Raw genomic sequence first — 16,725 nt, 5'->3', positions numbered from 1 at the left:
GTTTCTAAAAGGTATTTGAAATGTCCTTACTTAATTGTGCTTTTTAACACTATTAAAAAAAAAGGAAAAAGCAAGCAACAAATAGCAGGCTGAATATTTTTGCATATGTCTACATATCCTAAGTGCTTCTTAAGTTGCACTATTTCAGCCATCCATCCCTTCCATCTTTCCACCCATTAGTCCAGCTGCAGCCTTATCCCAGCTGCCACAGGAGGTGAGGTCAAGAGGCAGTTTGTCACAGGGACTACACTATTTCAATATTCTTTATTAGTAATTGCTCTTCATGATATATCAATAGCACACTAAGTACACTGTTAATGTACGAAAAAAAAAATTGAGTAAGTTAAACACAATTATCTGCTTCATACTCTCTGAAATTAATTCAGTGATCATTTTTGACTTGCTATTGCCTGATACTTGAAATTCTGTATTGATGTTTTATATCTTAAATGCTTGTAGCAGGTTGTTACTGACGGTGTGTACATGAAACACCAACAAAATGTGATTTCCAAAAAGCAAATCCCACAGAGTAAAACGGAGCTGCTGTTCTGACCCGAGAAACATCAACGTACAGCGACTAAAGTGCTGCTTTCAGTAGGTCAAGGGGATTTGCAATGAAAAATCTCAATAGTATTTTGCTCACCAAAAAAATGCCATTTATGGTTTGGCCTATTGCTGAGACTGAGAGCAATACAATTGCAAGGTCTTCCCCAATCTCACTCTCCCAGGATCACACAAGGACACCCGTGACAGACTCAAACAAGCTGGCCCCCAGTTGCGGAGAACATAATTGCTTTCTTCAAGTGCAGGGCTTCAACCCAAAACACTCAGCAGATGTGAACGCCCTTCCGGGTAAAGACAATGTCCTGTGCCCATGTCCCCTCCTAGCAATAGAAGCCTGAGGCTTAAGGTTTTTATCTTCCCTATCTGTCACATAACACTCTAAGGTCTACTTTTTATGCACATCTGCACATCTTGATTGAATCTACGGCGTACTTCTATCCGTGTTTTAAATTTGCTGTTGTGTGCGTACTGTTATCAGTTTGCACAGGTGTGTGCACAGGGTTTGTATGCAGACATGTGTCATTGCCTTCTTTGTTTTTATTAGGGCTTGTCGTCACAGAGTGTGAGCTAAGTGATGAACTTCAGCAGGGATGTGGCCCGGCAAACCAGCTGTTATACATATGTGATAGAGGATGAAGATCCAGCCCTGACAACGTTAAATATATTTGAGGTGAGGAAAAGAATTAAAAATTAAATAAATTACAGACGTCTGTGAAAAGCATTTTTAAGAACTGACTCATTTCTACCACAAGTATTCACAATATGAGAAGGTTTATGTAACTCGGATTAATCCCAAGGAGTAGGCCTAGACAGTTCTAGTATTATATAATAATATTATGCTACTTTCAGTATTTACAATGAACTGGATTGTAATGTCTGGGATTATACAAAACTAACAAAGAGCAGTTATATCATACTTCAGTGATTACATCAGAAAAAACCCAAGAATAGTTTTTAAATGCCTTCTGGCATCGTGTGTTTTTGGTAAAATAAGCTTGGAACAAACCGGAAAGAAGGAAAATCTGCATGTCTAATTTACTTCTCTTCTTTCCGTTTTATTATTTTATATAATATCATCCAGTTGGCTGAGAGGGGTGACCTGGCTCACCTGGAGAACCTAGTGAAGAAGAGCCCAGAGGTCCTCAGTGAAAAGATGAATGTGGAGCCAGTCCCCTTCATCATGCCGCCGCAGGGGACCACGTCACCCTCATCCAATTCATCACCACTGTCACAGATGCACAAGGTAAGTGCGCCCAAGTCACCAATCACAAGCTGTGATGCAGCTGATTTATATTTATATATAATTTATACACACTGTATAAACTGTCAGCATTGCCTCACAACCCTCTGTGTGTTCTAATATCTTCTCTCAGCTCTGAACAGCTGTGATGAGCAGGGCAATGTGCCCCTTCATTGGGCAGTGGAGAGGAACAAGGCAGAGAGCTGCAAGGCTCTTTTGGACCTGGGGGCTGACCCCCAACATCCTCAAACACTGCCCTCCTGTCCCCCCTGCACTTGGCTGTCAGCCGTGGACACAACAACCTGCTGGGGGTAAGAGGGCTGATATTGCTCAATTTACAGGATAGGAAGTATGTTTGCATAACAAGGTCAGAGTGGAACATGTCTGTTAATTTTTAATTCAGCAAACTTAGTGTGTGTTTTATATGGTGGTGGAGTCCCAAATTTTCTACTTTATTCATTATTTGGAAGATAAAAATAAAATTGCTTTCATGTGTGCCACTGAAGAGCATTTCAACACTGAGGTGCAAACGGTATTCAGCACATAGTCGTCACCTGTTGCTGGGTGAAATTACTCAACATAAATAAATCAGTCTTCTGTGTGAAATCAACTGAAAACTGAAAACCTGACTGAACGTTCCGTTCAAAAGACCTCATCGTCTCCTCACCACGGCATTTGACTCTTGTCCTCAAACTGAAACATGCCATGAATTGTGTAGGATTAATGACACTAGCATATACTGCACACAGGCAAGAAAGCTGAGGACAGTATGGACAGGATGAAGCTTACTGTTTTTATTTCCCTTCTCTAAAGGTGCTGTTGTCCTACAGCAGTACAGACTGCAATCTGAAGGGAGACCTCGGAAACACCCCACTGATGCTCGCTTGCGCCCTTAATAACTGCGAGGCTCTCAGCATGTTGGTGTGTACAAGGCTTCATGTTGGACTGTGTATCCTACACCTTCTTATAAAAGATAACTGCGAACTTGTTATCTAGCTTCCTTATGTTGCAGCTTTGCCTCTGATGAAACATTGTCTCTGTTTTTCTCCTCATCCATTTGTGTATCCATCAAAGTTAAAGCATGGAGCGAAGCTTTGCCGGCAGAACAAGCTTGGACATTATGCCATGCACACTGCTGCCTTCGCAGGAGCGAAGAAAGCCATGGAAGTGATTCTCAAGGCTGGTATGATAAAGCGAAAACTCTATCATCAACAACTGAAAGTGCTGAAAGTACAGAAAGCATTTTACAAGGCCAAGCAGCACTTTAAGTTGATAGACAGCTTTTTTTTCTTTTCAGAAAAGTGCTTGTGCTAGGCTAGACGTCATAACTGATAGTGTGTTTATCCACAGTGGGAGGTCTGCTTGGTAAATTTTGTGTTTTTGGACAAAGTTTTGTCAGAGCTTAAAATGTTTAGGATATTTGCGTGATTGCCAAGCAAGCAGATGAATGGGTACTCACATTTGTGTGCTGTCTTTTTTACACAACCCGTCTTGAATGTACACAATTACTCATTACTTCCCTCTGCTAAAAACTACTCAAGAAAATCCCTAAAAGTCAAAGTAGGAGATGCTCAAAAGAAACTGTCATTATGGGCCTTGTACTATTTCACTGCATTTTTCAAGATTTTAAAAACAATTTATTGAATTCTCCCCTGGCAGGAGAGGAGTTAGGCCACTCAGCTGTGTGCCACATCAACTATTTAGACAAATCCAAGAGCAGTCCCCTCCATCTGGCTGTACGTGGTGGGAATATTGAGACTATCCGTCTCTGCATTGCTACTGGGGCCAAAATTGACCAGCAACAGGTACTTCCACTACAAAAGATAACATGTAAATGGCTACATGGCATTTTCATAAACCTTCTCAACAAGACAGGGTAAACATTCATTTGATTTTCACCACTGATTTTACCTACTAATCAGAATGCCATAGTCATACATATTGCAAATTTTGCAATTCACCCATACTCTGTCAGATTTGCATTGCTTTTTAAAAATAAAAGCTGGATCTCAACTGGTTACACCTGTAAAACAATTTATCACCAAAAGGTCACCGTCTTTGTACTGTTAGAGCCCGTCACTCTTATCATACCCATCTGGGAGTGATCGTTATATCCTGCCCTGGGCTAGTGGCCAGAGCTACATCAGGAATAGTGAGTACAGTAATAGCTTCGGTTGGCTAAATTGATACAAATTACATCCACTTACACTGTGAAGCTAAGTGGAGTGATCACAGGCCTCCTCCTGCCAGTCCTGGTTATCTCATTAAAGGCTTGTGTTACAGCTCCCAGCGTTCAGCCAAGAAGTCTAGGAGTTACTTTGCTAAATGTTACAAGGAGGAAGCTCACAGTATGTGTAAAATCTGCATGTGCATACTAATTCATACCTGTCTGTTTACATCGCTCCAGTTTTATAACAGTCTCCACAGTGTTTCTGTATGCAGAAGACACAACTGTCTCTAATGAACTTGTAAATACGCATTCTGTTCAGGCATTCATCACTTGTAATGTATCCATGTTTGTTGGGCTCTAGAACGACAGGTCTACACCGCTTCATTTGGCCTGCACCCAGGGTGCTCTCGAGGTAGTCAAACTGATGCTGTCCTCTGTTGAGCGAGTAGAAGACATCATCAATCTCACTGATGGGGCACATCAGACGCCACTGCACAGGTGGGTTTCCTCCTGTCGTTCAGTTCCGATGCTGAAATGAGTTAATTGATCATATGATACTGAAAGTGATTATAATATTACATCTGTTGGTAGTATCGTTAAATAGTGTAACTGCATGTGGTTTTGAAGGCTTTCTCCTCTGGGTTCTTGGAAATAGGGTCTTGGAAATAGGCTTATTTGCCTTTCTGTTAAGAGCCAGGTCATTCCTGAGAGTTGCCATCACAAATTGTGCATGAAAGATGAGCCATCATCAAAACATACTCAGTGGTTTATAAAGTTTTGTTTCAAAACCGTGACTAGCTTTGGCATCTTGGTCTTGGTCACAAGTGTGAGGGCTAGATCGGACCGAGAACCCGAGGCCGCTCAGCCATAGACTCTGAAAGCAACATCTTTGCAAACTGCTTTTATGTAGAATTCTAAATTGGTGCCTTTTTGAAATTCAAATTTCCATGCTGACAAAATGCAAAGCAGCCTGACCATGCAGACCTGTGAGAGAGAGCAGAGAGTTGCTGAGAGTCCAAAATGTAAAAAAACAATCCCACCTTATTAACTGCATCTCAGCATCCAATTTTAAATCAGTCTACGTAGTGTGTATATATAGAATTCTGCTCCCTTGTGCTGACCGGTTAGTGACTGAGAGCACAGAAGGGCAAGTTTCCAGCATGTCACAATCTTAATTCACTGTTTTATTAGTAGGCATTGTTTAAATTAAACTGATCTTAGTTGCGATAGCACAGAATTTGTGTAGATATGTAATAATGCAGTTACTACCCATTTGTTTGCTCGTGCTATCTAAAGCTCAGCTTATCTGCATCATATCAACACTAAAACACATCTGCAAACAAGATAATTAGATATCAGCTCCTTTTGTATGGCAAACAGAACAGTGAGCCTTATTGAGGACAGTGATAATGATATAATTATGTAATATTGATATGCTTCCCATCCAGATAGATGCTATCTAAAAGCTATTTGTGATGGGACTGACAGTAGCACAGTAAAGGACAAAGGTCCCTACTCTGTATTTTGATTCTTATTTGGATGCCATAGCTGTAACGTGGAGGGCAGTAAGACTTCAATATCTGAATTTTAAATTATCCTTTGGTATATCATTTATTGTGGAAATCATCTGTCATTCACCTGTATCATCAAAGGGAATCCTTACAATCCTGAAGTTAAAAGTGTGACCATAAAGGGAAATCTGGCTGTGATGTTGCAGAATAAGAATGAAATCATCTTCCCTTGCTTACATGACAGCATGAGTAAGACCTTGACTCAAAGTAATGCGTGTAACGGCTGGTTTACAACAACTGTGTTTACTTTTCCAGGGCTACAATATTTGATCACATGGAGCTGGCAGAGTACCTAATTTCTCTGGTAAATAAGAGACACATGTGACTACACATGAATGCCACGCAGCTGTCATACACAGGACATGTCCAGTTTTATTATTTCCTACTGATTTTTTTTTTTAATCCCTCTGTGCATCAAACTGACACAAACACTATAAAAGCAGCAGCTGATTTCAATTAGTAAAATCTTCCATTCTACTATGTTTGTTCCTATTGCTACCATTTAACAATATTTGCTATTTCAAATACGCGCCTGAGTAATTACTACAGGTGCTGCCCATTGCTTGTGGACCATCTGTCACCATCTGTTGCACTTTGATGGTTCTTAAAGAAGGAAGTGGAGTTCAACTCTACTAATTCTACTAATTCTGCCTGCAAACTTGGCAAGCAGGAGATAAACTTTAGTATTGTTTTGATGAGAATCCTGTTCACATACAGTCTTTGCTAATGAACACGCAATGCTTTCAATTTAAATTTTAAGCGGTAATTTTAAAGCTGTAATGCATTCTACCATCAGGGCGCAGACGTTAACAGCACTGATTGTAAAGGAAACTCTCCCTTGCTGCTGGCTACGAGCTGTGGAGCATGGAAAACTGTGGCTCTGCTGCTGTCAAAAGGTGAAGTAAAGTAAATGACTTCTCCACCAGTAATGCTCCTGTAATTTGCCTGATAATACAGGTTGTGAACACTGTGTTTTTAGGGGTGAATGTTGACGTGAGGGACACATGTGGTTGCAACTTTCTTCACCTGGCCATTCTGCAGCCAAAGGGACTGAAAAACCTCCCAGAAGAAGTGCTGCAGGTACTGCCAATCAGTGTAGTCAGGAGCTTATTAAATGCACTGAATGTTGCTTAAACAAAAATGTCATTAAGTGACTGGACTCTAATTACGGCCCTGTCCTTGATCAGTTTGCCTTGAGCCTTCAGTAGTTGCATGCATTCAAAGCCAGTTGATGAAGTTCATTACACGCTCACTAAAGCCAAATACTCCTTTAAACACTGTAAGTTTTTCCTAAGGCTACAACAATGTTACAGCTTTCAAAATGAGGCACAAAGACGTTGTATTAATGGGAAAGATTACAATGCAGTAAATTTTATATAATGTTTGTGTATGGAGTTTCTATTTCAGTACATATAACTGTAGCCTTTTTTATAAACTGTACACAATATACACTCACCAGCCACTTTGCTAGAACCGGGTTTGACCCCCTTTTGCTTTCTGAACTACTTTAATTCTTCATGGTACAAATTCAACAAGATGCTGGAAACACTGCTCAGAGATTTAGGTCCATAATGACATGATAGCATCACAGTTGCTGCAGAATTGCAGCTGCACGTGGAAATTGATTGATTTGGACTGAGATCTGATTACTGGGGAGGCCATTTGAGTACAGTGAACTCATTGGCATGTTCAAGAAACCAGTTTGAGATGATGTGAACTTTTTTGATGTGGTTATCCTGCTGGAAGCAGCCATCAGGACATGGGTACACTGTAGTGATAAAGGGATGGGCATGTAACAGTACTCAGGTGGGCTGTGGTACAGTATTTAAACCATGCTCACTTGGTATCATCTGTCTATGAAATACGCAGACCAGCTGATCTGCCATGTTCAGAGTCATTTAAATCACAGTTCTTCTGATGTTTGGTTTGAACTTCATCAGGTCATCTGAACCTGTCTACATGCATGAATGTACTGAGCTGCTGCCATGTGATTGGCTGATTAGATCTTTGCATTAACAAGCAGTTGAACAGGTGTACCTAAAAAGTGGCTGGTGAGTGTAGAGCTCCTGTTAATTGTACAGCAAGAATGAAGAAAATGTGTTCATAATGCATCTGATTTTAGCTTAACAGTGTGAAGGCACTCTTAAGCTGCGAGGATAATGAGGGCTGCACCCCACTGCACTACGCCTGCAGACTGGGAATCCATGACTCAGTGAAGAACATGCTGGGCCTCTCGGGGGAACTTGGCCTTGCATGCAAGTCCAAGGACAAGAAGTCTGCCCTGCACTTTGCTGCTCAGTAAGACTTTACATGCCACATTGTTTCTATTTGTTCATTTAAAATACAATTAATTTAGAATACAACATTAAACTGGAATATTTCCCAGTACTGTATGCCATGTAACCCCAGTGTTGTTGTAAAACATTTTAGCTGTTACATCCACACAGAATTTCAAAGGTAGCTGGATATACAAAAGTTAATGAAACAAATTCGTACTCAGAAGCCTTTAACCTGTGATCCACTTAACTGTAGTTAAGCAAACAGACAGATGAAAAATAAAACCTACCTCACTGCTCAGCTGTTTAAAACACTGATGAATTCATGCACTCAAAAGCTTTTTGAAGATTAATTCAAGCAACATACCTAAAATATCATGCAGCTATCACAGGAACAGAATTCAGTAAGTGAGGCACATGTGAAGAAAGTGTTACAGTGTGAAGTGGGTAGATATTCAACATTATTACCACACATTTCATTAGAACTAGAGGGCAAATGAAGGCCAGGTTATGATATCATACCTTAACTCTTGTAGACACCTCATTCCCATTCCCCACTAATGTATGGAACACTGCACAGACACTGCTGCTGACCTTCTTATATTTTCAGAGATAAAGAAACACAATCTCCCAACTAAATATGTCACTTCTACTGTTGTCTTCTTACAGCCCCTAGCACCTTGAATCTGTATTGCTACCCAGCCTACAACCTGTTTTATCTACAGGTTCAATCCCTGCAACAGCAGTCCTGAGTGTTTTAGTATAAGACTGTCAAAGGAAACTATGCTCTGCTGTTTCTCCACAACCCAGTGAATCGCCCTTATTTTTACAGGTATGGCCGCATCAATACATGTCAACGATTACTAGAGACTATCACCGACTCTCGCCTGCTAAATGAAGGTGATGAGCGGGGCCTGACCCCACTCCATTTGGCTTCAAAAGAGGGGCACACAAAGGTGGTACAACTGCTGCTGCGCAAAGGAGCTCTCTTTCATAGGTACTGTAAACTCACGTGCACAGAAAACATGCACATCTACATAAAAAGGACATACATTTTACAGCATACACACCTGTATATAAAGTCTGTGATTCCTCCATGTGTTGTTCACAGTGATTACAAGGGCTGGACTTGTCTGCACCATGCTGCATCGGAAGGATACACACAAACGATGGATATCCTACTATCAGCCAATCTCAAACTACTGGATAAAACAGATGAGGATGGGGTATAGTTTGCTGTTACTCCAAAAAGTTTGCTGTGGTTAAAAAATATTTACATGCATTGATTAATTTGTGCTGCAAAATTTTTGTGCAAGGCTTATTTTCCATTTCATTTCTAAGTTAAAAAAGAAGTTAAACGTAAAAACACAAATAATCACCGGTTGTTCGGAATATCTCGGTCATCCCAGTACTATAATAAATGTCAGAAGCTGTCTCCTGTTGCATTGACAGAACACTGCACTCCACATCGCATCGAGAGGTGGACATGTGGCCGCGGTCAGACTTTTGCTGGCTAGGGGGGCGGAGATGGTCTTAAACAAGAATCATACATCGTTCCTCCATGAAGCTCTGCAGAATGGGAAAAAAGATGTGGTCAATGCTATAATTGACAGTGACAGGTATTTTGTTTATACAAAACATATAAAATGTACACTATATTGTCCACCTGCCTTCACACACATATGAACTTGAGTGACATCCCATTCTTAATCCGTGGGGTTCAATATGATGTCAGCCCATTCTTTGCAGCTATAACAGATAAAACTTTTCTGGGAAGGCTTTCCATAAGGTTTAGGAGTGTGTCTATGGGAATTTTTGACCATTCTACCAGAAGCGCATCTGTGAAGTCAGATACTGATGTTGGATGAGAAGGCCTGGCTCACAGTTTCCGCTCTAATTCATCCCAAAGGTGTTCTGTCGGGTCGAGGTCAGGACTCTGTGCAGGCCAGGCAAGTTCTTTTCTCCTGGCAACTGCCAAACCCAGACTCATCCATCAGATTGCCAGGCGGAGAAACATGATTTGTCACTCTGGAGAACACGTCTCCACTGCTCTCGAGTCCAGTGGCGGCGTGCTTTACATCACTTCATCTGACGCTTTGCATTGTGCTTGGCGGTGTAGGCCTGGATGCAGCTGCTCGGCCATGGAAACCCATTCTATGAAGCTAACAGCTGACTGTGTAATATTTAGTAGTGAGGAAATTTCCCGACTGGACATGTTGCACAGGTGGTATCCTATCCTAGTACCACGCTGGAATTCACTGACCTCCTGAGAGTGAGCAATTCAGATCTCCCAAATGTCAGCTGTTGATTGATGGCTTTGTGACAATGATTTTTTCAGGCTGTCCAGTTTAATTAGTTTTTTAACAGGTAGATTTCTCAAGCAATAAAGGAGCATTTAATTCTCGAGTTTATATGAGAAATTCAAAATCCCTGGTCATTATCTGGAGCCATGTCATGCCATGCAATCTAAATGTGTGAGTAGCAGTGTGAATTTCTATTTGCAGCTGTTTATTCTTAAATACTGCCACTGTGAAACACCAAAGTCATTTGAAAATCCACTGCGTATAATGGTGTTTGTAAAAAATAATTTTTTTCTTCTTCTTCTTCTTCTTACAGGTGTGCTGAAGCTTTGAGCCTGTTCACTCCTGGTACTAGCCAGCGATGCCCCATACTAGACATGATTGAGTTTCTGCCTGAAACCTACAAGGTTTGCCACAGGCACAAAAAATTTCCATCCATATCATAAATCAGTGTATATGGTCATCATAACTCATATCTTGCTGCAGTTTTCTGTTGTGTAAACTTTTGTAATTTGCCAAGGATTTAATGCCCCGGCACTGTGCCGTTTCTGTCAACAGCATCTTTTGGACCGCTGTGTGAGAGAATCCGATGATGACCACAACAGCCCTGATTACCATGTAATTTATCTACAAGCTGCACAATCAAAACAAACAAAACATATGTTATATATACTGTTTGAAACGCTGATCAGGAAAAAGACTAAACAACTTTTTATGTGGTGTAGATTGAATATGATTTCAGATGGCTCCAAGCTCCGCTTGAGGGGAACAGACAGACTTACAATGCAAATAAAATCCAGCCACTAGCTGCACTCAACGTAAGCAACCTCATTTATTCTCATCCGCAGTTATAATTTTTTGGTGCAGTAGAATCCAAATATTGTGTTTCCACATGATTTACAAGCACTCAAGTTCTATTTCAGCCATGCATCACTCTCTAATGAGGCCCTGTAGACGTAACCAATTGCCTTGGTAAGCTCATGGGATCAAGATTTGCCTATTCATCCTCAGGAGCTGTGATGACACTTCCTCTATTAATTATTTGAAAGTGACAGTGACAACTACATATCCACAGTGTGTGGCCTTTTCAGGACGCTTTTACATCCTCTACATACTTTACTGAAAATGACACTTCATTAATGCCCTATTTTAGCAAAGTTTGGGTTCGTTATGCCCTTGGGTTCTTTTTCCTTTGGTTGTTGCCAAACAGAAAAAAAAAGAAACTGTCAAGGATGTTTTGACTTAAATTTAGAGTAAAGCCCACTGTTTGCTGCAGCCTATGACTCAGTCGCTCTTTTCTTTTTTGTGTTGCAATACAGTTCAAGAGAAAGACTGACTGCAGCCTTCAAAATGACCAAACAGTTTAGGTCTGCAAACCATTTTCAGCAGGAAACTCCAAATTACAACCTTCACGGAGGTTGGATGTATTGTTGAATTGTTGCATCTGCATTAATTTCAGCTAGTTGTACTGCATAAACTGCCACCAGAGGGTAGTTCAAGAGAGGTTTAATCTGCATGCAAATGTTCACAAATTTGGTGAGTGGCCAAGTCTACAGAGACCTAATAACAGGCTGCGCCAAATCACTGAGGCAAAGATACACTGTGAAATCTTTCCTCTAGTCCTCCACTATGCACTATTTGGCATAGGAAAAAAACACAAGAATATTTCACTAAATGTTACAAAAAATAAAAATAAAAAATATCATGCCCATTTCCATCTGTGGATACCACCCTCCATTTTGCCAGTGACAATCAATAACATACTTTTATAATTTCAAATCTCAGGTTGATCTTACTTGAAGAAGCTTCTCACTGCAGAGCCACTGGTCCGGTCCAGCTCCACCTATACAGGCAGTCACTCTCCCTCCCTGTCCCTAATCCTAACACCAGAGATGTGGAACTGTACTGGTTCCAGCTCAACAGTGAGAACCACTGCTTGTGGAAAATGTGCTACTAACCATGGATTATTTTTCTGTTACACTTCCTGCAGGCCATGGTGCAGTACAACCGCATCGAGCTCCTCAACCATCCTGTCTGCAAAAAGTATCTGGCAATGAAGTGGTGTGTATTCAGGGCGATTTAACCCTTGAGATGATTTTTTTCATTTTCATATAGAACTACTGATCTTAATGAAAGCAGACTGATTCACTCTACTCCAGTGCCAGTGAACGATTTACTTTGAATGTTGGTCCAAAGTGTCTTCTGCTTTGTCCACAGGGTTGCTTATGGGAGCATAGCTCATGTGCTCAACATGTTTCTGTATCTGCTGGGGCTACTGCCTTTAACTCACCTTATAGTGGTGCTGAGACCCTCTGTGAACATTACAAACACGAGCGAGCAGAGTATCATCATGGTTCCCGTATCGTTCTCAGAGGTACTAATGGCAGTGATGATAAATAATACGGATGCTGACAGCATCATAAGGAAATTATAATAGAAAACAAATATATACATATATATATATATACAGAAAAGTGTATTATTACAAAGGTGTGCTAATGATGCAGTCTCTCCATTCAAAGCAAGTCTCAATATTTGCTTCACAGCAAAGTGTGTCCTTGTCCTTCTGCATGGTGATGGTCTTGGTCATGAACATCTACTCAATAGGAAAAGAAGTGGTGCAGATATCACAGCAGGTAACATTCTTTTATGCAAGTGTCATTACCTCACATAAAACATGTGCCCATAAATCTGTGCAGCACCGGGTCTGTGTGGACACACAGGCAATCAGGTGTGATGGATGAGCGCCCTCTGATTTAGATTTACAGCCCCGCCGAATAGCAAAAGTCAGAATGTCACCTCTATGCTTAAGTTTAGCTGTTAAAAAAAAAAAAAAAACCCCACATCACAGGTTTATTAATATGCATTTAACATGTCAAGCAAGAGGTTTTTCTTTAAAATAGTGTACTGCCTTTTATTTTACCTGACATTATTCTTCTTGATATTTAAAAGCGCTGGAAATACTTCATGGATTATTCCAACCAGAGCGACTGGATTTCAGCCATCTTCTCTATACTGTTCGTCGTCCCCCTCATGCTCAATGCAGAGGGTTCTTTACACTGGCAAGCGGGGGCCATAGCAGTTTTAAATTCCTGGGTTGGATTTCTCCTTTATCTCCAGAGGTACTATTCACTCTGACTTAAACGCTCCATTTCAGTGTGGTGTCTTTCTCGTGAAGTTGAGGTTACTAACCTGTTTAATCTCCTGTTTTCCCAGGTTTGATGGCATTGGCATCTATGTTGTGATGTTTGGGGAGATTATGAAGACACTGGTTCGCATTGTATTGCTGTTCTTCTACCTGATGTTAGCATTCAGCTTGGCGTTCCATGCCCTGATGCTTAATCAGGTAGGAGAAGAATGCAGTAACGCTTATAACCGTGCATTTCTAAAGGCTCTTTGAATACTTTTTTTGCAGGATGAAAGACCATCAAAATACTCATTTTTAAAATAATCCTCAAAGTATTTATGCTTGACTTTGGGAAAAAAAAGTCTTGTGGTAATCATTTTACACTTCAAACTTGTTACTAAATTGTTCTTCTTCCTTTTTTAATCATTAGAGAGAGTTTAACAGCGTGCCGCTCTCTGTGATACAAACCTTTGTGATGATGGTCGGGGAACTGAACTACCAGAATAACTTCCTGGATGAGTATCTGAATCATCAGCTGCCTTTTGGTATCCTGACATACTTCATTTTTGTGGTCTTTGTTCTGCTCATGCCAATACTGCTCGTGAACCTGATGGTAAGCATACCCTGATAGTCCCGAGTAAAGCAGTTTACTGTATGTGGTTATACGTTTGGCTTTGAATGCGCTCTATAGTATCTGTTCCACTACTTTTACAGCATTTTCATTCTGGTCATATAAACTTTGTGTTTTCAGAAGTTCTGACCAAACTAAATGAGCGGTTCTTATTTGTCTTTGGTTGTGCTGTAGATCGGTTTGGCCGTTGGAGATATTGCTGAGGTTCAAAGAAATGCTGCCCTGAAACGTATAGCCATGCAGGTTTGTATTAAACCAGCTTCTCAGTGCTTCGCTCTCAACTTTTTGAAAAAAATAAAAGATACATCAGATCTTTTATCCAGCATATTTGTGTTTGGTGCTGTGGTGTTTTGTTCTTGAGGCCTTTTAACAAAACACATGGAACAATGACACGTAACGAGCTTGTCAATTAAATATTCCCCCAAAATTGCACCCACCTCTAAATATCAGTCTTTCTGACCCCAGATCGACCTCCACACCGCTCTGGAAGATAAGCTCCCTTACTGGTTTATGAAACGAGTTGACAAAAACTCTATTACCATCTACCCCAATCTCAGGTGTTCCAAGGTGAGTTCAGTGTAAACCATGATGATTTACTTCTATCACTTGTGTAAGTTAAGTATTCCTCTTTTAGTAAATCTGCACACTTTTGGTTGCAGCACTTTCTAAAGAAACTTTTCTATGGTGAAGAGGAAACAAATGAAGTCTGGAATCATCTGCAAGCCAAATCAAAGGCCTGCACTTTGATTGAGAATGAGCTCAGAAAGCAGAAGACGAGGTAAAGCGTCCAAGTGGAAGTCAGTTTTCTCCTTCCTAACATTATAAAAGTGTGCAAGCTTTTTATTAAATTAATAGAAAGAAGGCTCTCTAAAATTTGTGTTGCAGCCACAATGATTTAGACTGTGCATGCAGAAAGTTAAAGTGGGGCTTAAGCAATGTAAAATGAGTTTCTGATGCATGAGCGACCCCTACAGATCGCTCTCTGTATCTCTTTCTATAGTCAGCAGATAAGGTCACTCAGGAGTCTGACCTTCCAGCTGTCTCTTTATAAATCTAGCCAAGGGTGAATGAAGTCTGTCACTAATTGAACTGATTGTGGGGTTTTTCTTTCTTTCTTTTTTCCACAGAATGAAAGAGATGTCATGCCTGCTGGAGAAGCAGCACTGCCTCGTGAAGCTCATCATCCAGAAAATGGAGATCACCTCTGAGGCTGACGAATATGATGGCCCTGTAAACATCAGACGCAGCATGTGGCCCACCTTAGGTCAGGCTAAGCCAGGTAGACAGACTACATCTCGGTGGGTCCCACTAATGAAAGCCATCGAGTCGAGACGAAAATGAAGACGATAAAACAAACAACAGCAACAACCAAACAATTTTTCAAAGTGAATTGTTGATATTTTATCAAAGCCTACAACTATATGTTATAAAAAGTTATTAAATAGGTATAGATGTAACCAATCATACAAAGATTTAATAGCTGAATGCATTATATACATGTTGTAACAGTAGGAAAAGTTAATTGAATTGTTATTAATTGGCTTGGCCTAACTATTATGTGGTTCTTGAAACTAAAGACTGAAACATTAAATACTTAAAACAATGATATTAATGGTATTGTTATAAAATAATTCATTATTGGGTGAAAAAGTAACACTTCTTATCCTGCAGGCTACTTTTAAGTTACACCACCGAGCTGCCGATAAATTACTTCTTAGTGTGCAAGCAATATTGACATATTACTATTACACAGGCAGTTTTTGTAATGTGGCTTGATATCCAGTTCATGCATTCACCATCATTAAACCGAGATTTTCATCAGATTGAGATCTGTATAGCTACAGTAAAAGTATGCATGCATGCATCATCCATCTGAAATGTGTGCTTTTAATCTCTGTTGCTCCATCATTTTGTGGTAAATGAACTGGTTCTTACATGGCCCTTTTCTAGTCAGAGGGCTTCATACAGCATGTCTTCATTTACCAGTTCACTTTCTTCTACGCCTATAAGTGCTTTCTATGTAACATCCACACACTCCCATGAACACATCACAAAGCAATTTGGGGTTCAGTATCTTTGGCATGCAGATTGGAGTGGCCGGGGATCGAACCACCAACCTTCCAATTAATAGATGACCTGCTCTCCCTCCTGAACTACAGGCACCCCCCGTTATGTCACTGTTATGATGCGCTTTGTGACATCTGCTCTTGTAAAGTGGTACACAAATATACATGGTTGCTTCATCTGTCGCTTACAGTACACATTTTCTCAGAGTTTTGGGCACGACTTAATGAATGGCACAATAACAACAACAATAATGATAATAAAACAATAATAAATCAAAGGGGTTGGAGTTGTTGATGGTTATTGTCTCTGATTTCTGCACTTTTTGCATGCTTCATCCAGCAACTTATAATGTGCTGCAAGCTGCTTCAAAGGCAATCATGGGAATCATAAGCGGCTGGGAGGGAAAGCGAGAAAGGCCTGTGACATCATGAGCCTGCACCTGTCCCTCTGCTTTTCCAGCTTAGGGCCCTGATAGAGGTCAAGACCCCTGAAAGTCTTTGCTGATAGACAGATGCTTGCTCTCCTTTCAAGTCAAGTTTTAAGTGTTATTTATTGTTGCCGGCCCTGAATGTAATTATTCCCAGGTCAAATACAATAACCATGTAACCATCCATTACACTGATGTTTTGGACAATATTTTCTTTTTCTTTTTTTTTTTTTCTAGTCTTGAGGCGCTACATGCACAGAATGACAAATGATCAGAGTGTTTTATCTCAGCGTGTTTCTCGGTGACACTGAATGAAGCTGCAACTTGAAATATGTGTCATACAGCCAATATC

The 16,725-nt window shown here is 40.4% G+C and overlaps 1 protein-coding gene across 1 annotated transcript; it reads left to right on the top strand.

The window, feature by feature from the left end:
• The first annotated feature begins 1,138 nt into the window (after window positions 1-1,138).
• Window positions 1,139-15,247, top strand: trpa1b (transient receptor potential cation channel, subfamily A, member 1b). Its single transcript, XM_030757020.1, is given in 29 exon segments — window positions 1,139-1,234; window positions 1,646-1,709; window positions 1,712-1,807; window positions 1,938-2,038; window positions 2,041-2,115; window positions 2,618-2,725; window positions 2,879-2,987; window positions 3,464-3,609; window positions 4,336-4,472; window positions 5,801-5,849; window positions 6,342-6,441; window positions 6,525-6,625; window positions 7,668-7,843; window positions 8,654-8,818; window positions 8,933-9,047; window positions 9,274-9,440; window positions 10,438-10,528; window positions 10,680-10,739; window positions 10,847-10,939; window positions 12,112-12,182; window positions 12,339-12,495; window positions 12,668-12,757; window positions 13,074-13,243; window positions 13,338-13,467; window positions 13,679-13,861; window positions 14,054-14,122; window positions 14,345-14,446; window positions 14,539-14,657; window positions 15,007-15,247. Coding segments are annotated over 29 exon segments (3,354 nt in total). The 3' UTR covers window positions 15,221-15,247.
• Window positions 15,248-16,725: the final 1,478 nt, after the last annotated feature.

The sequence above is a fragment of the Archocentrus centrarchus genome, chromosome 20, assembly GCF_007364275.1.
Source record: "Archocentrus centrarchus isolate MPI-CPG fArcCen1 chromosome 20, fArcCen1, whole genome shotgun sequence".
Lineage (NCBI taxonomy): Eukaryota > Metazoa > Chordata > Actinopteri > Cichliformes > Cichlidae > Archocentrus > Archocentrus centrarchus.
This window is presented reverse-complemented; position numbering and strand designations above follow the sequence as displayed.